We start from the raw sequence: 25,529 nt of genomic DNA on the forward strand, positions 1-25,529 counted from the left end.
CACCACATGAAGGTATCAGCAGGCCTCCTGATGTCTGGGATCAGGTCAGTCAGCCAAAGTTTATTGCACAGTGATAGCAACAGGTAATTACAATATATGGCAAATAACAGAAATTATTTCTCCACTTGTTTTAAGAAATGTTATCTTGTTGTTACAAGAGATCATTAGTCTTTTCCTTTCTTTACTATAAGAAGGACATATCATGAGCAAATGATATTCATCTTCAATGTTGTCTTTGCAGGTGGGACACATTCTATTTTTGGCTGGTATGTTTTCTCAATTTCTAAGCAATGTGTACCAATTCTCAGTCTGGTTATGCTAGTTGTAAAAGATTGTTTTGGATTTCCAAAAGGTGGGCAGTGAAGACAGGACTGTGGCAGCCTAGCAGGGAGGAGTGGCTACTGGCAGCACGATGCGTGCAGCAGGAGGAAAAGGACAGGATCAACAAGTTTGTCTTCGCTAAGGACGCCAAGTATGCTATGGTAGGATGGAACTCACAGGGAGTTTTTATGTTTTAGCCTAGTTACCAAACCTATTTTAGCTGCCAAATCTGTTTCGACCTCTCTGCAAATAGGTTTGGTAACCAGGCTACTTATGCCTACCATTGCAGAAGGAAAACATTTGCTTTTGTTTTGCTCAGTTTCTTTTTTTTCCTAACAAAAGACTGTTCCGGACCAGACAGCTGTCACTGTGATAACTAGTAATTCAGCAGACATCCTTTGGTGTTGAATTACACAATGTAGCTAATGTAGCAAGTTGCAGGATACTAATGTATATGGATGTATTTCAGTAAGAATAAATAGAGCAGTAGTGTGTTACAAGTACAAGTAAGAAGTGTTAGGCTAGACCATGTGCGAGGTAAACATTATGCCTTGTTACCTTTCGAGTTCCTAAATCTTATCTACTATAAATGCAGAAACTGTCTCAGTCGTTTCAAGGGAGATGCATTTAAAAGTACAGTTATCTAACTTCTGACAAATCTTTTATTCAACCTACAGGCTGGCCGTTTCCTGATTAGAAAAGCAGTGAGTGACCAGTTGGGCCTGCCGTGGAAGGATATCCAGTTGGGTAGAACAGAGAAGGGCAAACCGTACCTAACTAACACAGTTGGCGCTGATCATGCCCTGTTCAGTTTCAACGTGTCCCACTCAGGAGACTACGCCGTGCTGGCAGCAGAGCAGGAACACACTGTGGGTGTGGATGTCATGAAGATAGACTATCCAAGTGAGTATACTAGTAATTTGTACCTAGAGTTGTGTATCTAGACTTAGCATCAGCTAGATATAAGTGCAAGCACAGAGTTAAGGCACAGGACCTGTACCTGGAATGTCCAGTGTATTAAGGCTTAGTATATTGGGAGTTTTCTTTTAAATTGTGATACAACCAGTAGTGTCTCTCAGCTGGTTATGTTTGGATGCATATGACATCTTTCTCAGAGCTTCTGACTGGAGTACTGCTTCTCTCCCCTCCTAATACAGTAATAGTTACATATACCAGTAGCGGCAAGAAGCAGTACTCTAGTCTGAAGCTCTGAGAACATTGGGTAGGACATATGATATAGGCATCAAAATGTAAGCAGGTGAGACATTACTGGTTGTGTAAAAGAAAACTCCAATATCCTATGATCTACTATTTCCAACCTGATGAAATTATTTTTGGATGTATCTAGGGCTGTGTACTTAACTGTAACAACAGAGTTTAGGTACAGAATTTAGGTATAGGTCTGGACCCGTACCTCAACAATTTGGCAAAGTAATCTGTAGTCTTCAATGATGACAGAAACATGAATACTAGTAAACAGTTAAAAGAATCCATGGATGGAAACAAAGTTGGGTAACTCAAAGTTTGGGGGCTAGATAAGTAGTGGCCTTGATCTCCACTTGTCAAAGTTTGAGTGATGAGAGAATGTTAAGCCCTTACGACGCCCATCCATCCACATTAACAGGATAGGATTTTGAGATGCTGCACTTCCCCCAAGCGTCCATGGACAATGTCCAATAAACGTCATGTTCGGTCAGTGTAGCGATATTTCTGCGGCATATTACGCTGATTCATCGGCCTAATTTGCCCTTGAATGTTGGTCTCTGCCATCAACTCTGTTCTTACCGCATTAACTCCAACTACGGATGCCATTAGCAAATTGACAAGGCCATTAACTTAGTACACCTGCGTACCGTCCAAGTCAGAATCATGGAAAAATCGCATTTACAAGAACATTTTTGCGCTCACCAGAGACCAGAATTTCCCCATTAAACTAGCGGTAACCCCGGCGTCAACTCTGGGGGTTACTAATGAGGTATGTGTGGCATGTATGACCCAATGCTGTGTCCATCCTTTCATTAAGGTACATGTTTCCTTATTCACTGGGGAAAAAGTTACTGATATCAGGTTAGTTTTTTTTTTCTATTTGAATATTTATCACAAGATATTGCGACGGCACACTCAAGTTTTTTCAACTTATTTTTATGCCGCCACCAACGCAGACAAACGCACAGACAACAGAGATACTCATTTTCACCTGAGTAAAGTGAGGAAATTTGTGTTAAGTGCCTTTCCCAAGGGCTCAAGATCTTTGGCATGGTAGGATTTGAACTTGGGACCAATTTGAACATATCTCTGAGAGTACTACCTATATATTCATGTAATAACATACACATAGAAATACTAGTAATGGCTTACTTACTTTATCCATCCACTTGTACCATCTGGGGTGGTCATGGGAATAATGGCTTATGCCTTGTAAACAGTTTTTTAGTTTGATCCAATATTTCTTCAGTTCTGAATTTTGCAGAGAGTGCAGCTAAATTTTGTCTGGTGCAGGTAATTTTCAATGTTACCTGGTTCAGCTTATAAACCTGCATTTCTCCTCTGGTCTCTCAGTCACTGACAAAAGGTAGTGGATACTAGCTGAAACGTCTGACCGTTTCCAAAATCATATCCAGTTGCTTGAGTAACTGCTTTTTGGCATATCTTATTTACCTGGAATGTCTAACCTTCATCGACGTATGCAGAAAAAAAAAGTACTACAAGCCCTGCATATGGTAGCCTCCACCAGGCCTTTCTACAGGAATACGGATCGTAGAATTCGGCAAAAAAGAGAATAAATGGGCCAAGGGAGTCAGGCCACGGGGAGGTAGTTTCTTTCCCTCCGCGGCCTAGTCAAACCTACAAGGTGGCCAAACTCCCCCGGCAAATATTCTCCTACATATATCTAGCCAGTGTAGTTAGTCTGGTAGACTATGCATATGGCTGCACTGCTGTTGAACTTCTACTGAACTTCTAATATGTAGTTCTCAAGAGATTTGTTATACCTTCTGCAAGACTACACCTGATAATGGGAGTGACATCTCCATTCTAACAGACTAGACTCAGTAACAGATAGCATCATACAGGAATGCAGCCTTTATATGTGACCAGTGAAGGACAGTTAACATTGGCGACGCCAGTCTAGCTAAACCTCAGTGCCGCCCTTCAAGTATAATTGAGAGTGAAAAATTAGACACCCAAGAAGTGTAGCTATACTATAAACTGTTGCCAGCACACTACAATACACAGTATGATTATAATTGAAAAGGTTAGATACTAATCAGTAATTATGATAAGCCAAATTAATTTCTTGGCACTCTTTGTTGAACCTTACCAGAAGTGTGTAGTTAGGTACAATGTAGTTTTGAAGGGAAAGCTGATGAAAATGTGGCATAAACAATTATAGCTTTAATGCTGATTTCAGCTTTTGTATTTACAAGTCAATTATTGACAATTATTAATATGCTTCTGCATATTAATCACTTGGAAGTTATGAAATATGTACAAGATTTTATTAGCATGTTGTTAGAGTCAACATCCAAACTACAGAATAATTCAGATACCTTTTGATGTTAGCACTTAAAGGAACATAATACTAGTATGTGATTTGGTCGTATAGTATACATCACCTTAGATATACAATTTAGCCCATCATGTTTGTAATACAAAAGTTAATGTATTATTTTCGGATTTAACACAAGAAACAAATATATTTTGCAAACTCTTTTTACCTATTGTCAACTTTCAAACACACAAAAAAAGTCTATTCCCTCCCAGACTTCACTAAAAAATTGTGACATCACAGTCACTTACTTGCAACTATTTAGCAAGACAAACATACCACTCCAGTCTGGCCAATTAATATTTCATGCTTGTCTTTAAAAACAGGGAGTCAAGTGAGTGTAATCGCAAACTCATTACAACCAATTAGGGTCATCATATGTCGCCTTTAGCCCCCATGCACTCACCCGATCCATTGTTGTGCAGTGAACTGTGGAATGGCTCAGGCTGGCACAATGTGCTAGTTTGCATATTTCATTGCCTTTGGGCACAGTGTTCAGACCTCTTTTCAGTTATTATTAACAAATGTACTGTAAAGAGTCAATAGGTTAATAAAAATTACATTTTGTTGTTGCCCAGTTATGACTTTATGATTGTTTGCCTTATATGGAAAAATAAAAATCTGGGCACAGTTTTGAAACCCTTTTTTATTTATTAACAAATGCACTGTAAAGAGTCAATACTAGTAAATGATGAATTCTGTTGTTGCCCAGTTATGATCTTATGATTATTTGCATTACATGGGAAAATAAAAATCCGATATGAAATTATATGATGTATTTATTATGAATTTGTTCCTGTTTGAAGTAAAAGGAAACAATATGCCTGACAAAATGAGTAACATGACTTTTACTTTGTTTTAGTATAACCTAGCTTGCAAATGTCATTAGACGTTTAAAGATGTTTCCAGTCACCGACGAAAAGTAGTGAATGCTACTTGATACATCTGACAGTTTTTAAAATCTATCCAGTTGCTTGAGTAACAGTTTTCTTGTGCAAACTCTTGTATTTCATGTGTTATTTAATTTGCCCCAGATCGAGGTGATGTCCCCGAGTTCTTTCGCACAATGAGGCGACAGTTTACCGACCACGAGTGGACCACGATTAAGACTCCGAGCTCAGAGTGGGAACAACTCAAACTCTTCTACAGACACTGGGTAAGGTCTCTCTAGCTCTCCCGTAACTTCTACTTTCTGTTGATGCCTGTTTTCAGGTCCTACAATCTACAGGTAAGCAGTTGCAGGGTAAGAGAGATATATGTATTTCTGTGTCATTGCTGAAATCAGCAACATACATCTACAAAAAAAAAGTATTGTATACTTTAAACCCACAATCTACTGTCTACAAGACAAGCACTCTATTACCGGCATGTATATTGTATAGCCTGCATATTTAGACAGAGGGATGTTGAGTTTTTTGAGGTGTGCAGTACTTGCAGTGCAGAACCTTTGCACATTGTAGAACTGTGTATGATTATACAGGATATAGAAAATAATAAATCACTGTTGAAGCTCTATACATATACACAAACAGGTGAGAGACACTCCTTTTTGTGTGAAAGAAAACTCCTCTGTTCTGCCAACCTGATGAAATTATTTTCAGGAATGATAATATCAGAAAATAGACCAGCATGACACTACTAAGTACTAAGTGAAAGGTTAAGATGAACAGAAAACCGAGAAGGGAGGAGAAAACTGGTTGTCACATCATCTCTGATGCCCCAACGGTCGATTGCTTTAAAAGACTAAGGGATAGAGGAGATGAGAGATGAGAGTATGAAAACAGGTGAACCCTTGGGGTTTTCTCCTGTAAAGCAGGTATGCCAGGCTGTCATATATACACACAAACACCTGTCTCCGTTACAAAGATTTTCCCGTCGACGGTATATTGCCGTCGTCATGTAGGAGTGTATTATCCTGGACTAATCTATAAATCTGTGCTGGGAAAGTATCGTTTTACAGTTTAGTGTTGACGGTGGATTATCCGGCAGGGTGTGTAATCCGACAGTCACGCTACGGAGTCAGTTGTGATCTAACCACAGGAACATGCAACAGTGGCAGCCGAGGTTGATTTACTGGTGCTGTATGTTTACAAAATAGATCAATCTCCTTACTATAACAGGTAGACGCTTTAAACATTATGTCTGATTTGTTAACTAGATAAGGATATTATAGAACACTGTGAGTGAAACATAACCAATGTTTCATATAATGATCTCTGTAAAATTTGGTATGAATGATGTAATCTTGTCTTGCAAATCTGTCATGATGATCCATTTAATGTTCAATCATCCCTATTATCCTCCATGTTTAAATCTTTTGAGATAAGATCATTGTTTTCTTTTTTAAAAACCAGTCAGAAATGAGTAAAAAGGTTAAGATAGCCTTTTTGATGCCATACATAGGGGCTGTGGTTTGTTGATGTACTGTGTCTAGGGCAGTATTTCACCAGCACGTCGGCAGAACGTACTGCGCCTGCGCAGAACCCTGCATTTTTGCGTTTTTCGTTGGATTTTTGGTCAACGTTGCATTAAAATTTTGACTGTTGCAGAAGATATCTTTTCCGACACAACATTTGGTAACTGCTATCGAAATGCTGACCTTATATGAGCGAATACAACCTTATATGAGACATTCTGCCGAAGTGCTATGTACAATACATTATGGGTTTCGCGCAGGTGCAGTACGTTCTGCCGACGTGCTTATTTCACCACTTTTTACCTCGTCCCCAATAAGTCAGGTACCCATTTTACACCTAGGTGGAGTGAGGAAAGTCATGTAAAGTGCATTTTCCAAAAGACACAACGACCAGTCAAGAATTGAACCCATGACCTCTCGATCTTGTGTCTGCTCACCTAGCCACTCTGCCACTTTGTGTGTAAAATGGTTTTAATGCTCATCCTATCGGCGGGAACGACTGTGATTTTCACCACATGGGGTCCTCACCTTTCTCATTATTATCGTATTAGAGGCTCTTTTTGTGATTATCTGAGTCTCGATAAAAAAAGATTGCTCACTTTTCACAGACTGAAAGACCCAGCTTCAACAGCCAATTCTGTCCATACACAGTTTTGGTTTATGCTATCAACCCACTATGCATGTACATGTATGAATCTTACGCTTAGGTCACAATTCCCAGCCCAGGGCCCAGCCAGGCAGTTTCCAGGACATACAAGTGAGTAAAAAGACAACAAACACAAAATGTTGAAAAACCATGAGTACTATCAAATATATACAGTGTAATATTTGATAGTACTCATATATATATATACAGTGTATATATTCGATATGAATAGTTTGTTCTTTATTCACGCAAGCAGCCTGACCGGTTCCCAGTTTGGAAATGTGCCCCAAGCATTACTAGCAGCTATACAGTATATAAGGCAATGATATCAAATACATTGATTTGGACAGTGTAGTATTTTCTGAATGTAGCAACATACATTACATATACCCTTATGCTGAGGAAGAGAGCCGTGCCAGTCACTATCTAACAACTAAATCCGAGCTACGTTTCCCGACAGGTCTTCAGGGTCTTTGGGAGCTTTTATGTGCTATTTTCTGAATGCATATAGACAACATAGCCGGCCTGGTTGAATTACCCCCGTTTTTTTGAACTGGGCTTATCAGAAAACAGCCGAAGACCACCAAACCCCCCAGTTCTATAAGCCTGCTACGGAGGCTATATACTCTTATGCTGAAGAAGCTGTGCCTGCCACTATCTAACAACTAAATCCGAGCTACGTTTCCCTGCCAGGTCAGGTACGCTGGGGTTGACAGGGTCAGGGATTCTCCCATTGTTTGTTCCGGAGCGTTAGTCCAGGTCTGTCTCACCACTGAAGCATCTTTGGCCAGTGCCTGTCTAGTACTGCACAGAAATCCTTCCCAGACTCACGAAACTCAACAGTATTCAGTGCTAGAAGTACTGTTATCTGCAGTCTGCATTCTGCAGAGACATTAAGCAACCTGCAATTTCGCAGACTGAAAAAATCAGGCAAGGGGTTCAATGACGTTTAAGAGCTTTCGTGTTTACTATGATACTATGATACATGTATACATTCACAACAAGTAATTTTGTGAAATATTTGCCAACATGCAATTTTGTATATGCCATGGGACTTTGAAGTTGCATAAAGTATTTCCAAATTGCAGAACAAAATTTGGACATTCTGCAACATTGCAGTATTCTAAAAAAAGTTTTTCTACCACTGGTATTAGATGTGCATTTATGACCATTGGTAGATTTTCCTCAGCTATTGTCTGTGCTAGCATAACTAATATTTTCATAATGGTTACGGCTGAAGAGAAAATGTGAGCTGAAGACTTCTTATCATTAGAATTATTCCCAGTAATGCAAGACTGTACAGCATTAGATGCACATTTTACAACTGTTGATAGATTTTCCTTGACTACTGTCTGTGCTAGCGTAAGTTATGTTTTCATAATGGTTACGGATGAAGTGAAGACTCGTGTAGTGTTGTGGATGTTGTGATTAGGAGGAAACCACTTTAAGTTGTTTAGGCAGCAGCTTGTGTGGATAGAGAGGGAGCTCTAGAGACAAGGTTAAGGTCACTTGACACCTGTCTGTCAAACCTGTCTGCTGCAGTCACTCCTCACACGTCACACTTACAGATCTGTGCTACCCTGAGTCTGGAAACTTTGCGGTAGAAAAAACTCCTCATCATATGTTACAGTTCTAAATGTAGATCTGTGGTACCGTGAATCTTGAAACTTGTGCGGTGGTTTTGTTTTTTAGATGACCTCTTCAATGCAAATTTGGGACCCGTAAGTATGCATTACTACTGTACCGTGGACTGTTTCAAACAATTGGAAATACAGTGAAAGCCGAGAATACCGAAAATAATCCCCTGCGAAAGTAACTATTAGTAAACTGAATATACAGGCTGCAACTTCTGAGTGACCAGACATCTGACTGGTTCCTCAACACATTTTATATGCAAGCTAAACTCAAAACATTATTTCACTCACTAAAAGAGGTATGTTAGCATGGATCCCATATTACTAACATTTGTAGAAGGTACATAATTTTAGATAGTCTGGTTTAATTGATCTATATCAAAATTATCTTAAACCTTCATATCAGTTGCACATCATAAAGTATATGTATATACAACATATACAATTATGATGTTTGATAAAATATTATAAGTGGCTCAAATTGTTGAAGATACAACTTGTACCATTATAGTTACATGGAGCATGGTAGGTCATAACATCTTCTATGTGTGTTATTGGTCTGTTACACTTAAGCTCCTAATATGATAATAGAACTATGTATTGCTAAACATAATAATGATGTTAATTAGTGGTACATACTCTCAGACGCACAACATCTGGCAAGTTGGAACAGTCAGACAGACATCTATCCCACCCACATACATACTAGAAGGTCATCAGAGCAACACATATGCTGTCTGAACAATACAAGAACAGCTGAAAATACAAACTTTACAACAATGGCAGTGGCCCACCTTGCAGAATGGATTCCCTTCCACTTGAACTCCTCCGGTGAATTCCTTTGTTCTTTGGCGGATTCCCATAGTTTTCTATTGTTCCGTGGTCGCCGTGTTCCGTGGTTGCTATGTTCTGAGAGTGGAGGCAATCGAAAGTTGCTGTTGTCCAATATTCTATACTCTGTACTTGTAGGTAGAGTCTAGAAAGCTTGAAGCTATATTGTAGAGAATGAGAAGGGATAGAGCTTACTTTCTTCCTGCCTGGCTATGCATGTAATGTGACAAATCTGAGGCTATGTAGTTGTGTGCTTGTACTCGTACAATGGTACCAATCTGTGTAGTGTCAGTTCCAACAGTGACAGGGACCAGACTATGTCTTAAGCTCAACAAAACAGGTAATTACCTGACAGCATACCTGAGAAGGCAGGTGTGTTATACGCCACCGTCCCCCAGGTGCCCCAAGGTATGAACACCTTTCCCTTTCCTATTGTTTGTGTGCCTGGGATTTAACCTGGTTTTGTGGATACCTTTGTGTGCCAGGGTCACTGTTACACAAAGGAACACTTCCTACAAGATGCGCTCACCCAACCTGAACCATACTCTCCAATCCTAACTCTTGTAAAACTGTGTTTACTGAAAACACTGCCGAAACGCGATCCTTCCTCATGTGTTTACAAAGCACTGACAGAGTTTATCAAATTTTTGACATATCTGTTTAACGATGCGAAATCTCATAAGAGGTACCTGAATTTAAGCTGCCCAGTGTTGACTGAATGATTCGGTGAAAAAGTTGCCCACATTATAAATTAAGCTTTGTCTGTTACATTTTATATTATATTTGTTGGTCCTCTCTAGTGTACTAGTAGTAGACAAACCAGTCGACCGGGGTACGATATGTAAATGGCGCTAAAATGACCAGTTGTGGCTCGTCTGTCTCTTTGATCTGTTGTAGCCGGCTGTCTACCTTTGACAGTAAATATGGGGGGTGGAGCCTTAAGGGCAGGTGCTGTACGTTTACCTGTCCTTAAGGGCAGTTACTGGATTTCCTGTCCTTTCAGCCTTAAGGACTATAGGAGAGGGATATTCTGCGTTTTGCTGTCAAAATTACTGTGACAAATGTGCATGGTCCGATTTCACAAATACTTGAGACAACATCACGAAATCACTACGTATACCACCATCTATATAAAGTATGTATATATAAAAATATATGGTGGAAAATGGTGGATTATTAACTTAAAAGGATCTTCTGCATATTAGAGGAAAGGGATATTCTGCGTTTTGTAGATAAAATTACTGTAAGAAACATGCATGGTCTGATTTCACTTAATGCTTGAGACAACATCACAATATCACTAGTATCACCATTGTCTATATGAATTTTCATCTATGTATATAAAGTATATGGTGGGATATGGAGGATTATTAAAGATATTCTGTATTTTTCAGTCAAAATTACTGTAAGAAACATGCATGGTCTGATTTCACAAATGCTTGAGAGGACGTCACGATATCTCTACCATCATTGTCTGTATGAATTTTCATCTATGCATAAATCGGTATACGGTGGGATATGGAGGATTATTAAAGATATTTTGTATTTTTCAGTCAAAATTACTGTTAAGAAACATGCATTGTCTGATTTCACAAATGCTTCAGAGGACGTCACGATATCGCTACCATCATTGTCTGTATGAATTTTCATCTACTACGTATAACAAATATAATGGTGGGATATGCAGGATTATTAAAGATATTCTGTATTTTGCAGTCAAAATTACTGTTAGGAAACATGCATTGTCCGATTTTGCAAATGCTTCAGAGGACGTCACGATATCGCTACCATCATTGTCTGCATGAATTTTCAGCGATGCATAAATTGGTATACGGTGGGATATGGAGGATTATTAAGGATATTTTGTATTTTGCAGTCAAAATTACTGTACCAAACATGCATTGTCTGATTTCGCAAATGCTGGAGAGCGCGTCACGATATCGCTACCATCATTGTCTGTATGAATTTTCATCTGCGTATAAATCAGTATACGGTGAGATATGGAGGATTATTAAGGATATTCTGCATTTTTCAGTCAAAATTACTGTAAGAAACATGCATTGTCCGACTTCACAAATGCTGGAGAGGACGTCACGATATCACTACCATCATTGTCTGCATGAATTTTCATCTATGCATAAATCGGTATACGGTGGGATATGGAGGATTACATAAAAAGCATTTCTGTGTACATTGGGATCAAGCTAAGTCTATTGGGTGGTGTTAAATATATTGATTGCTTTCTGATTGAGTTCACAGGCAGTTCAAATGGGCAGTTGGTGCGACAAGGGATTAGACATAGACCACAGTTAAGATATGGGATATCCGGTTCTATACATTTCGCTCTAGGATAATGTACAGTTAGTAATAACTTAGTACCATTTCAGTGTGTACTCAATGATGTAGAAGTAAAGAAAAGGTTAAATATTTATACTTATATACTACATGTATATAGTAAGCAGAAACAGTAGTCTAGAGATACTGTGTAACAATTTGTATTTCATGCAGCTTTTATTCTGCATGCAACTCTTCTTAGACTATTGCTGTAAATATTTTTGTCCCTTATGGAAAATGGTTACTTGTTTCGTATTGTAGGTGGGTTCTGGCTTATTTATTGGGACTCCTCACGTAACCTTGTTTTGGGGCTATTTCAAATGCTTCAACAAGTAAGAAATGATGACAAAACCGTGCTATGAAATGTCAGTAAGTGTCAGTATCAGCCAGAATATTTAAGTTTTTGTATTGCCGGTCCCAGAAATTTCATTGGGATAAAAAGCACAGGTATACCCCTGCCAGGTGTGAGCCTTGCGTGTTGACACCGATATGACGACTTCTGTCTTCCCACCAAACAATAATTACATGCCTCGTTTATTTCACTGATTATGGAGTTGGTCAACATTTGGGCATCAAGGCAAAATTTGCTGGCAGATGGGCCTTTGTTATTCTTAAGAATTTGATTCAGGTGAAGATTCGTATCGTCTTTGGCAGCTGACGTTGCAAATTGGCAGCTGAGAGTTGTTTCATCATGTTTTTTCCATAACAATCTGTATGAACAACTACAAAATGGGTGCTGGTGTCTCTGAAATGAAAACAAACCTACCATGCCTACAGTCTGTGTCACTGGAAGACAGAAGAAATATGTCCAGACTTATACATATGTACAAATAACTAATAAACTAGTGGACGTACCAATTACCAAGTATCTGTAATACCGGCTCAGAAAGAAACAAGAAATAGTCGTGCATTCAAGTAACAGTTACGGTGAGTCAGTTATCAACCATTTGAGGTATTAAACTCATTTTTACCAAAAATATTGTAGAGTGGAACTTGTTGCCACCAAGTACTGTACTACTATTAGGGGCACTCTCATTGATAATAGTGATTGAACGAACGATAGCTTGAAAGAACGATTGCAGTTAGATGATTTGTGCAAAAGTCAGGTGTGACAGGTTTATTTCAGTCCAAAATTTTCACGTAGTATCGTAGTCGATATTAAGAAACGTTGCCAACAGAAGTCACTTAATTATTGTCAATTAGAAATTTGGTCAGGCAAAAGCATGTTCGCTACAAATGCCAAAAGCGTGTTCGTTACAAAGACTAACAACTCGTAAAGGTTTGCCACATGGGGGGACACAAATGGGTGATTATGATCCGGTGAATATGAGGTCATCGGTTAACGAGACTTTAATTGATTTGTTTCATGCTGAAGCCTTATTCGTCCTGACAGATGAGCCAAGTTACAACCTTAGAACCACTACTGGGTGGGTACCATGAATCAGAAGTCAGACTGTTTTGATGTGTAGTGAATGAACTGTGAAGAATATAATACTACCAGTATGATTGTGGATGACTTAAGTTTTCAGTATAATGAATATCTGTGACCCAAAATTCAGAATCTATCCAGTTGCTTGAATATCTGTTCTGCTGTGTATCTCTGTGTATGTCTTTCGACATTACATTGTAGCTTGTTTGTTTGTTTGAGTCTTTATTTATGAAACAGTCAAATCAGCCTGCTGACCAATTTTCAACAAGGTCACGAGGGAAAAGGTCAGGGTCAATCAAATGTAACAATGCACAGATTATACATGTATGGTTGAAGTTATGACAAATCTGTAATGGATCAATACAGTCATATATTGTACAGTAGTATTACAAAAAACACATGTAACAAAATGAATGTACATGTAGCACACAGTTTGTTTGAGCAATTCAGAATCTTTATTCCTGAGAAGCTCAAACTGGCCTGCAGGCCATTTTTCATTGAGGTCATGAGGGAAGAGTAAGGCTCAGACAAACTATGTCACAAAGATACAGCTTACATCATCAAAAGTATAATAATTCACATATTTTTATATATACATGATACAAAATACATTACATAAGAATGCGTGAGAGCTGGTATATTGTCAAAGATACGCACATTTTGACATTAAATGCTTGTGAGAACCTTGACTCAGACTGCAGTGCCATGGCTCCACAGCTCTAATCCATCCCTACAATTCCCCTCTCCGATAATCGTCTCTCCGTGATCCCAGGCTGCTCATGTGAGGGTCGGGGGATTACCGATAACAATCTGCTCCATCATGGACCAACAACAGGTAGAAAGGGTTCTGACAGGTGTGTAGACGTCCTGTCAGCCTCACCTGATCCTCCCTTTATCCATCGTAATCCAGGAGTTAATCCCAGGTGAAAGTACGCCGTGTACTTAACACCGACCTGACAACAAAGTGGCAGATGTGGTGATGATATCTCTGTGAGATAACATTTGGTATTCATCGATATGGCATCAGTGCACACCTAGGGTTTTAATAACAGATAACCTTTAATACTTTTTTTGTCAGCAGGAAAGTTCGTCTGAGTTGGCAAATTATATAGTGAGAATTAAACTGTAACTGGAATAGTTTTTGCTTTCTTAATGAAAGTAAATGTATGTTTAGAACTAGAAACAACAGATAGACATTTGAATTAAGTCTTTACATACCTACTGTATGTTATCTTGCAATTAGCCTTCAGATGTGAACTTGCAATGACTGACTGCAATAAATGACTTAAATTGTTATTTAAGATAAACATGTTGAAAGATGTTAGATTATGTATTCATAATATCATATCTAAGGTTTAAAGGGTGTACAGATTTTTTTTTTGGGGGGGGGGAGTACATACTGTAATATGTATCTGCAATTGTTCACTCAAAAGATACTGACAGTTGATAATAGTTACGTGATGTGCGAGTTTCCGTAGTTTTGAATGTCTCCATGTTTTTCAGCATTTGGGACAATGGACTGTCTGGAAGATGTGTGTGCGTGGAAAAGAACAATTAACAGGCTTAGGGATGTTAGGGTGCTTTGCCATCATGAATAAAACTTCATCTCTTAATCGAAAATACAGTTAAACGTTCGAAATCCTTTTACCTTCCAGTCCAGTGCAATCGAAAGAGAACCGATATTTCAACATCGTAAGTTTTGTAATGGAACACTCTACAGCCCTGCATCAGACATCTCTTAATCGAAACTAAAATTAAACGTTTGAAATCCTTTTGCCTTCCAGTCCAGTGCAATCGAAAGAGAACTGATATTTCAAGATGGAGATTTTTGTAATGCAACACGCTACAGGCATCATCTCTTGATTGAACATACTATTAAACATTCGAAGATCAAAATCCCTTTACCTCCAGTCCAGTGCCATTGAAAGGGAACCAATATTTCAAGAAAGAGAGTTTTGTAATGGAACATGCAGTTATAGGCCTACTGCATGGATTAGGTATGAATTGCCGAAGGGTATATAGATAGCCCAGCCCAGAAAAGAACAAGAAACAGTCATGCCTTCAAATATCAGAGTTATCAACCAAGAATTGAGGTGTTCAAAAACTCGTATGCTACCAAACACAGTTGGGGCATCATCACTAGAAAGCTTTAAACAACTCCTGCAATCAAATGTGCAAAGATTGAGTGTAACAAGTCGTTCGGTGTGATATAGCTAGCTGCCGCCGCGCCGCGTGCCTGCGAAGCTGGTGTGTTACGCTGAAGGGTGGTTATACCGGCTATATTGATACAGATATAATACGTAATGAGAGATTCCAAACCTGTTAAAAAAGCTTAAAACCATGCAGTGCAGGTGATATTATTCATAAGTATGACATGATAAGCATCATCTGTTGTCCAAATGCAAGTAGGTGTATGTTACATACAGGTGTAACAGGCCAGACTACACCCCTGGCCAGAATATACCCCCTGGTACATTTTGGCCAGGGGTGTGTATTGGCCTGTCACACCTGTACCTTGGTACACTATCTATATTCAGACCTTTGATACTAAGGAATCAAACCGGGGACCTCTTCATATTTTCAAGTTTTTGTAAAAATTTTATTTTTCACTCGTGCACGAGATTGCTTTTTCCAGAAGATGTCATCCACACAATTACGTTTGAATGGACTTCAGAAAAAAAAGTAGGACGTCTATAACAATTGTCTACAACGGTTACCTTGAAAGTTGTAAAGTCCTTTCAAATACACAAAAATTCTTTTTCACTCCTGCACAAAATTGCCATTTCTGTCAAGGACTTCATCCACACAATTACATTTGAATGGTTTTACAAAACAAAAAACAAATAAAAGCAAAAAAGCAAAAAATGGCTCTTGCGTGTCTACTTGCTGAAAGTTGTGAAAAGTCCTGAAAATTTTTTGTGAAAATTTCATTTTTCACTCATGCACGAGATTGCTGTTTCCATGGAATGTCATCCACACAATTACATTTGAATGGCCTTTGCAAAAAAAACAACAAAACAAAGCAAAGAATGGCTCTTGCGTGTCTACTTGCTGAAAGTTGTGAAAAGTCCTAAAAATTGCTGTTTCCAAAGGGATCCACACAGGGACATTTGAATGGCCTTTACAAAAAAACAAAACAAAAAAAAAAAAAGCAAAGAATGGCTCTTGCGTGTCTCCTTGCTGAAAGACAGCTGCCAGGTTAAATCCCTGTCCTTGGCAGATGTCAGTCACTTCCGCTTTGTGGGCACCGCGGCTCCGCCGGCCACATTGTCGCAAGATAACAGTTTCAACGTCGGGTGGCGCCACGGCCAGACGCGACCACGAGCCTCCCAACCCGCCCTCCGCATGCTGCGCTGATGGAGACACTGATAGCAAACCCCGCATTGTTCTCCCTAAAAACTCCTAGCTGTAAAAGTCCTTGTCCTGTGATGGTGTTATAATGTGGGATAGAGCATGATCCCTCAATGCTGTCAAACAAAAAAAACTAAAACCTAAAATCCTACCTGTGTCCAGCTAGTTTATATAGTGTAGCTACAGCCTTCTGTGTAGTGTGTACTCAGGAATTTCATGAATGGACGGTAAATTTTGTCTTGATTTTCCACCAATCTGCCTTTTCCTTTTGCCTCGGGGCTCTCAGGAGATAAAATCGGTGAATGAACACAGTTCTAAGCATCAACCGTTCATAACATTCTTAACAGAATTCGTACACAATAATATTTGTGCATCTTTTATCATACAGCATTTATTAGTAAAGAGTGCTGTCATGCACACAGAGTTTGTTAAAACTGATGAAAGTGCCATATTTGTTGTACCACCGTTGCCGCAGCAGATGAAATTGAATTAAATCAGCCCTAATTAGTCCTAATTACCGACATTGTGTAATTGAGGGGATGAGGTTGGCTCCATACCCCCGGGCTTTCGGCTCCCAAACCAAATTACCCGGACAATTGCAGAATTGGATGGGTCTGATACAAGATATGTCATATCTATGCCTCACCTGGTTAAAAGCTGTTTCATGGGTAACATGATATAAGCCTGCACACTTTTCCACGCAATGCAGTGGAAGATTATGTATTATGTACAGTGTAGTAGTGTGAAAGAATAACAGTTGTAGCTCTGTAATTTGTGTAAATCTTATCCTTGGTCTAACATGTGCTAGGCACAGACATTCTGTTTACCTCAGTTGCTTTGTTTTTTTCAAAATATGATCTGGTTGAAGTCATTATTATTTACTAGGCAGTGTACCCACCATATGTTTTGGATCATAATTTAAAAAGTTCTGAAAGAGGACGTACTTTCTTTGATCACTGACACATAGAAGCATGAAACAAAGCAAAAACAACTAAACTGTGTCAGATTTGGTGGGTCTTTTTTATTTAGATAATATCAAGCTTGGTGAACACTCTAAAACTGTAAAAGTCAAAACATTTTCTTTGTCCTAAACTTGTGTGCTGAAACTCAAAATTGACTTTTCATATCTTCATCACTGCCTTGCCAATTTTGTCTGCTCTCCAAAGACTTTCACGCATGAAACAATGACAGGAATCAAAAGACAATCTTGCAAAATATAACAAACTCTGGGTCATTCAAATTTGAAAGATTTTTATATATTACCCAGTATGGTTGCTCCTGAAAGTTATTTGTTAGAAAGACAAAGTACAATGTTTCAAGAGTTTCTCTTATCTCTCTTTTGTGTCATTTGTGATCACTCGTCATTTTCAAATCCTTCTTGTGTATTTTAACGATACGCCAAGTTTTCAAGTGATGTGAATAATACATTTCACTAGTACTTGAAATGGGCATACAGGTTCAGGCCTCTTTTTCAACCTTTACCACCTACCGTTTTGTACCCTTTATATAGTTAATCATTTATTCATTATGGTTGTAAATTTTCACAAAGTAACAGTGACACAGATATCAATAAGGCATGTGCCTGGTAATGTCAGAACGGATTCATATCATCATTAGTATTGATATGATTATATTGGAGTCTATTGGAGATGGGAGCATAGGAAACAATGGCCAAGCATGTTATTGTTAGGCCACACCAATTTAATTTGTTGGTTCTCGGATTCGCCTCTTCGTTTTTTTCTGATTTGCAGAAAAAAAAAATTGATTCTGGTCCTGAATCAACTGAAAAATGCTCATGTTTTGCTCCCCAACAGTTGAGGAAAGTCCTTTTCTTCCTAGTTGTTACAGTTTTCCCATCTATCATTGCAGTGGTTTGATTAAAAGTTCAAAATTCAATGTTTAAATTTTAACCCAGCCTTTTGTGTTGACTTCATGGCTCATTTTGTAGCATTGAAGCCTATAATAGGATGCCTAGACCTGTTTTTATTTTTATTTTTTTTCGCCCTGTCGCTTCATATTTTTTCTGAAAAAATCCGAGAACCAACAAATTAAATTGGTGTGGCCTTATATACAAACATGTAAGTGTAATAGTTCTAGTACGTCTTACACACCATTGAACATCCCAAAGTTTTTTTATCATTTTGTGTCTTGTTTGTGTTCCTTTGTTTGACCCATTTTGTACTTTACCTTAATGCAGTATCAAAATGTATTGATCATCTAGGCCATTAAGTAGAACCTAGTTTTATGCTAACAGTATGAAGTTTTCATTGTCATTGTATATAGGCTGACATAGATATATTAATGTAATTACAAAGATGAAGAATTATGATTATTCTTAAGATGTACCATATCTTCTGAGGAGGTTAAACTGCCTCACCATGAACCTCTTGCTTCATAAATTATACTTTTCATAGTTTTACACAATGTGTTGTGGCCAACACATAATGTGTATTGGAATATCATACCAGTAACCTGTATACCGTGTACTACGCAATGAGCATACAGTAACAGTGTTACATGTAGTCTAACTGTTACTAGGTGGCACCTACATGTATATATAAGCTGAGGTGTGAGTATTGCAGGCAAAATGTGTTGACCTGTCCTCATAGTTTTACATAGTTATGTTTCTTTGCATATTATATGCAGTATAGTCTATATAATGCCTTATGACATACAGTAACAATAATTATTAACATACATATAGTCTAACTGTTACTGGGTGGTACCAGGTTAGTATAGCCTGAGGTATGAGTATTGCGGCTGACTTGTGTTGACCTCATAGTTTTACACATATTATGATAATAATAACCTTTATTGTACATACAGTACCTAGTCTATATAATGCCCAACGAACATACAGTAACACTATGAACATACATTAGTCTAACTGTTACTGGGTGGCACCTGTAGTCTAGCCTGAGGTGTGAGTATTGCGGGTGACTGAGGTTAAAATTCATATCTTCTTTCATTGATATGCATTTCATAGTTTTACACACTAGTTGTTGACATATCATATACAGTACCTAGTCTATATACTACCCCAATGAACATACAGTAAGTGATAGTTTAAATGTTACTGGGTGGTACATTAAAAATATACAAAATGTACATGTAATTGCTAAGAGTAAGATTGATGTTTTTGTTTCATTGATATACTTCTCATAGTTTTACCTAATGTTGCTTGGAATATTACATACTTCCATATGATGATAATGATGATGTATATACTACCCAATGAACACACAGTAACAGTGTTACATGTAGTCTAACTGTTACTGGGTGGCACCTATAGTCTAGCCTGAGGTGTGAGTATTGTGGCTGACCTCAGGCCGGCCCAGAGTAGCCCGACTGTCGCCTGACGCCGTGCCCTGGGGCGACACACGAGACACACCGACTGTCTCTCATGGAGACACCCAAACAATCGCACCTCGCACCTACATGTTGTTAGCCTCCGTAGCAGGCTTATAGAACTGGGAGTTTGGTGGTCTTCGGCTGTTTTCTGATTAGCCCAGTTCTGAAAATGGGGGTAATTCAACCAGGACGACTATGTTGTCTATATGCAATCAGAAAATAGCACATAAAAGATGCCAAAGACCCTGAAGACCCCCAGTTTTTGGCGTGCTATGGAGGCTACATGTTGTCTCCACCAGACTCCTCTGCAGGCTGATATAATAGTCTGTAATAGTAACTAGACTAAGTGATGTGTTAATTATGCCATTTTTTGATAGCATGTTGCTCTATTTGATGATATCTTGTGTTGACCACAGCGCAATCCAGGCATCCAGTAAGGTTGCCTGTGAGTCTGGTGTTAGTGTGTACTGTACATACTGTTTATATGTATGAGTTCTAAATAAACTGTTCATCAGATTGATAGTCGAAATCGGCCTAAAAAAGGTGTATATACATGTAATTGGCCAGGGGAGTTAGCCGGGTATATTATAGGACAGATTGTATACTGATTTTCACTATTTATTCAGCCTACAAAGGAGTCTGGTGGAGACTACTTAACACCTTGCACCACACCTGAGGTCTCAATTCTCACTCCATAGGTTTGGCTGCAAATCTGCCTAACTCTACAACCACATCAAGTGACTGTTAGTTGAGTCAAAATGTACAATGCTTGACAGATGTTACATAGCAGCTACTATTAACATAAATGCATGTGTACAGTTACTGTAGTCTACCTAACTACACAAGTAGAACTATCTGAAGACTTCAACAATAGTACAACCTATTCCTATACCTACACAAGGCAACAAAAATACCCTTTGAAAACTTAATCTCTGGTATTATGTAAAAATGACAGATAAAGAGGTCTAAACAAATACTAGTAGTAGTACACTCACAGGTAATACATGTATGTATATTTAGGTTGCTTCACAGTGTGTTTATCCAAAAGTAAAAGAATGGTGCTAGATTTTGATGTGTAACTAGTATACAACTTCCAGGGAGTCCTAAATTTGACCACAGCTTTTCAGGAGACATCCTGAACTCAAAGAACTTCATAATTTAGAAAGTAAAAGTGTTCTACTCCATAGACTATACACTGTCTTGGTCTGAGAGTGAAAGAACAGTAGCCACTATTGTTTTTAACACCTGTCCTGTGTACTGTCATGTTTACAGAGCCTATAAATTTCACTGTTTCCGCCCAAGCCCATTTGTGTAAATCAGAACCTGCAAAGGATGACACTAAGTACCTGCAAAACGCACCTTTCCACCAGTTGTCCTTTGTCTGCTAACACCAGCCCATAGGCTACTTCTCAACTCTTCTTCCGATGGGGCTTTAGGATTGTTGTATGTACACCCAGTATATATAGTTGACTGTGTGTACATGTTTTAGTGAGTAATATAATGTGGATATTGTTACTAGTTATCCCTCTGTTCTTTTCACTTGCATCTGATGTTTTGGTGAGTTTCCATGTCAAAGAATTCTTTTGTTGTACTTGTTTTGTTGTGTGATTTGTTACAAGACTCCAGCATTATTACATGTAATACAGTTTTTAATCTATCAGGGCTTAAAAATGATGTAATCAGTATGATCTTAGTTTGTTTATACTACCGGTACTAGTATTTAGCAATGACCTGAATCATCTAGATCTCCCTCATTGCCTCAATAAAAAAGGTAGTACTACATAAAGCACACAATTAACACACATCTTATAGTAAATTATCTTATAAACCTCTTATCACATTTAGAATATGACTTAAAAAGATCATGTTTTATGCTATATTGTGTTTATTATAATATATAATAATTGTCATTAAAACTTGTCTTCTGTTGTTTGTTTCTATCTGCAGTGTTTGAAGGAGAGTTATGTGAAGGCCCTGGGAGTTGGCATCGGGTTTGAGCTGCAAAGAATTGACAGAGTTGACTTTCATGTAAGAATTGTGGATTCGAAGAGAAGTGACTTCCACCTAAAAAAAGTGTCTTCTGTTGTTTGTTTCTATCTGCAGTGTTTGAAGGAGAGTTATGTGAAGGCCCTGGGAGTTGGCATTGGGTTTGAGTTGCAGAGAATAGACTTCCACCTGCAGACTGTAGCAGTAGGGGTGGGGGAGGCTGTACAGGACACACAGGTACTACCACATTCTTATGAAGGATTTTCTTACACTGTATTACATATTGCATGCTTTCATTTTATTTTCTGTATCTGTATTTTATCTACCCACAGGGTGTAACATATCACTGCAAGGGCACACATTGACAAAATATACTTATTATATAAATAACAAACAAGGAAACAAAGATACAAAATAACTTCAATTACAACATATTGGTCTAACCTTCATAAAGTTGAACATATTGGTAAAAGTGCTTCAAAATCATACAACAAACTAATGAATTAATTAATGAAAAACAAACTTTTTGTGGGTCAGCTGTTACCAGCTTAGTTCTCCCAGTGCTGAACCTGGCTTGTAAATGAGCTGTTTCATTGCCAATACAAACTACAGGTGCACATCGACGGGAGTCACCAACCTGGCTGGCTATTCCAGGAGTCCACACTCGACGACACTCACTGTGCAGCTGTAGCCATTCAGGGGCTCACACAGGTGAAGTAGAATAAAGTCAGCATGTTGGTGGAGCATACTGTGCCTGCACGAAAGCTGTAATGTAGATCTTTGCATAGTACTTCAGCAGAAATTTTTGTTTGGGGTTGTGTTTACGTATTTAGGGCTAACATCCCGTCTATCGATATCAAATGTTGCGTCAGAAAATGTATTGTCTGCAAGGGGGAAAATTCTGATGCAATATTGACCAACATCCAACAAAACTTTGAAAATCTGGGTTTTGTGCAGGTGCAGTACATTCTGCTGACATCTGTTGTTTCAGGACTCATGAAATATGACTTAAAAAGATCATGTTTTATGCAATGTTTTGTTTGAACTTATTGAGTACCTCCTAAGCCTGTTCTTCGTGAACTTTATTGCTACCAAGAAGGTAACTTATGTTTTCGGTAGTGTAGTGTGTCTGACTGTCAACACAGTAACTCCAGACAGCTTTGATTGATTGTCTTGATATTTTGCACTGCACATTGCATTTCTACGTAATTATGAAACAGTAATGAAGGCCAAGCCCTTAATATTCCTGACTAACTCGAGATAATCCTGCCAATTGTTTTGAAACACTGGGTGGGAATCAAACCCTGACCTCACAGCCACAAGCCTTAGTTAACCCGTACAGTTTAATATGGAACGTATAACAGTGTGTCGGGTCAAACCAGAAGTAACCATAACTCTCGTTCTCATAAACCTGCTTTTCATAGACTCTCCAGTGTCACTGACGAAAGGTAGCGCATGCTACCTGAAATGTCTGACCATTTCCAAAATCATATCCAGTGGCTTGAGTAGCTTTTTTTTGGCATATCTTATTACCTAGATGTCTAAACTCTCCAATGGCACTGAGGAAAGGGTGGAAGCTACCTGAAACGTCTGACCGTTTCCAAGCTCATCCAGTTGCTTGAGTAGCTGTTTTTTTTGGCATATCTTATTACCTGGATGTCTTACCTTCACAGCCACTAGCCAGAGTGTACTAACCTCAGATAACCCGTGCAGTTTAATATGGAACGTATAACAGTGTGCCGGGTCGAACCAGAAGTAACCATAACTCTCATTCTCATAAACCTGCTTTTCATAAACTCGCCAGTGTCACTGACGAAAGGTAGTGGATGCTACCTGCAACGTCTGACCGTTTCCAAAATCATATCCAGTTGCTTGAGTAACTTGTTTTTTAGGCATATCTTATTACCTAGATGTCTAAACTCTCCAGTGTCACTGACGAAAGGTAGTGGATGCTACCTGAAACGTCTGACCGTTTCCAAACTCATACCCCTTTGCTTGAGTAACTGTTTTTTTGGCATATCTTATTAACTGGATGTCTAACCTTCACAGCCACAAGCCTGGCCACTTGCCTGTAATAAACTCAGTTAACCTGCAGTTTAATATGGAATGTATAAGAGTGTCGGGTCAAACCAGAAGTAGCCATAACTCTATTTATTAAACCTGCGCCATACATCGGATATCCAGTAATAAGATACAAAAGAAAAACAGTTACTCAGGCAACTGGATATGATTTTGGAAACGGTCAGACAGAAGTTTTAGAGGGTTAAACCTGTAACGTCTGACCACTTCCAGAATCATATCCAGTGGCTTGAGCAACTGTTTTTTGGCATATCTTACTACCTGGATGTCTAACCTTTACAGCCACAATCCCGTCCACTAGCCTGTACTAACCTCAGTTAACCTGCAGTTTAATATTTATGGAATGTATAAGAGTGTCGGATCAGACCAGAAGTAGCCATAACTCTATTTATTAAACCTGCGCCATACATCCGTGAAGGTTAGATATCCAGTAAAATAAGATACAAAGGAAAAACAGTTACTCAGGCAACTGGATATGATTTTGGAAACGGTCAGACGTTTTTTATTCTCTATTTATTAACCTGTGCCATACATCGGTGAAGGTTAGATATCCAGTAATAAGATACAAAAGAAAACAGGCAACTGGATATGATTTTGGAAGCGGTCAGACGTTTCAGACGGTTAAACCTGCAACGTCTGACCACTTCCAAACTCATATCCAGTGGCTTGAGCAACTGTTTTTTTCAAATTGGCATATCTTATTACCTGGACATCTAACCTTCACGGATGTAACCGTAACTCTATTGGTTAAACCTGCGCCTTGTTTCCGCAGGCCGTCTCGGAACCCCCGCCGTTCCAAGTCCTGAACTTTGCGGAGCTGACAGGCGCCGCGCAGCCCCTTCTTCCGGAGGATGTCTCCTACTGGGAAAGCTTCCGCAACAAAAAGGAGAGGCCGCAGCTAGCAAAGAGATGACGTATTTATTGGTCTTGATCTTATTAGACCTTATTTCAGTCGAGCTGTTTTGTGTATATAAGGTAGATAAATAATAAGTGAAGAAACTGGCCTGAGAGATTTTTATGCATTGTTTAGTACCACTTAGAGACAAGGGTCGCAAGGTTAGGTCTTGCAAGTTGTAATTTGGAGTAACAAAGACCTTTAGTTGAAAGATATCAGGGCTTAAAATACTGGGTGCATATTATATGTACCGTAGATAGTCAAGAAACTGGCTGGACAGATTTGTATGTGTTGTTTAGTGCTTCTGAGAGGCAAGGGTCATCTCTACAGTTGAAAGGTATCCTTGCTGTGTTCTTGAAATACTGGGTGCACGTGCACTCAATATTAGAGCTATGCACGTAAATTTTGACTGTGGGTGCACCTAAATATCTGTGTAGGTTACTTTTATCGTTATAAACTATTATATAGCACTAGTATATAGCATACATGTGTCAGAAAAAAAGCCTATGTTGCATTACTTGTCTAAGTCAACAGCTATAGAGTTTCAGATTCAAGTTCTAAAGATTCAAGATTTGAGGCAAGATACGTGGATGCGATATACACTTGTCCAAGAATAATGTTGTAACGTATTGTTTCTACTGGGATGGCCAGGATGCTGATATTTGAAGGACTATGAAAAACAGGAAGCAGTATTTTATAGCTACTGTTG

The 25,529-nt window shown here is 38.7% G+C and overlaps 1 protein-coding gene across 1 annotated transcript; it reads left to right on the forward strand.

Annotated features, from left to right (window-relative positions):
• LOC109470671 (L-aminoadipate-semialdehyde dehydrogenase-phosphopantetheinyl transferase-like) lies at positions 1 to 25,256 on the forward strand. The gene is made up of 6 exons (XM_019769698.1): positions 1 to 44; positions 353 to 482; positions 999 to 1,224; positions 4,903 to 5,024; positions 21,964 to 22,050; positions 24,698 to 25,256. The coding sequence occupies exons 1-6, from the start codon at positions 7 to 9 to the stop codon at positions 24,836 to 24,838; spliced, it is 744 nt and encodes a 247-aa protein (XP_019625257.1). The 5' UTR covers positions 1 to 6; the 3' UTR covers positions 24,839 to 25,256.
• The last annotated feature ends 273 nt before the right edge of the window (positions 25,257 to 25,529 follow it).

This window comes from Branchiostoma belcheri, unplaced genomic scaffold (genome assembly GCF_001625305.1).
Source record: "Branchiostoma belcheri isolate BF01 breed outbred unplaced genomic scaffold, Haploidv18h27 scaffold23, whole genome shotgun sequence".
Taxonomy (NCBI): Eukaryota; Metazoa; Chordata; class Leptocardii; order Amphioxiformes; family Branchiostomatidae; genus Branchiostoma; species Branchiostoma belcheri.

Excerpts from the sequence above, each read along its gene's own strand:
- LOC109470671 (XM_019769698.1), top strand. The coding sequence starts at position 7 with ATGAAGGTATCAGCAGGCCTCCTGATGTCTGGGATCAG. Across the intron at positions 45-352 it reads CTCCTGATGTCTGGGATCAG|GTGGGCAGTGAAGACAGGAC; the intron begins GTCAGTCAGCCA and ends GATTTCCAAAAG. Across the intron at positions 22,051-24,697 it reads TCCACCTGCAGACTGTAGCA|GCCGTCTCGGAACCCCCGCC; the intron begins GTAGGGGTGGGG and ends TTGTTTCCGCAG.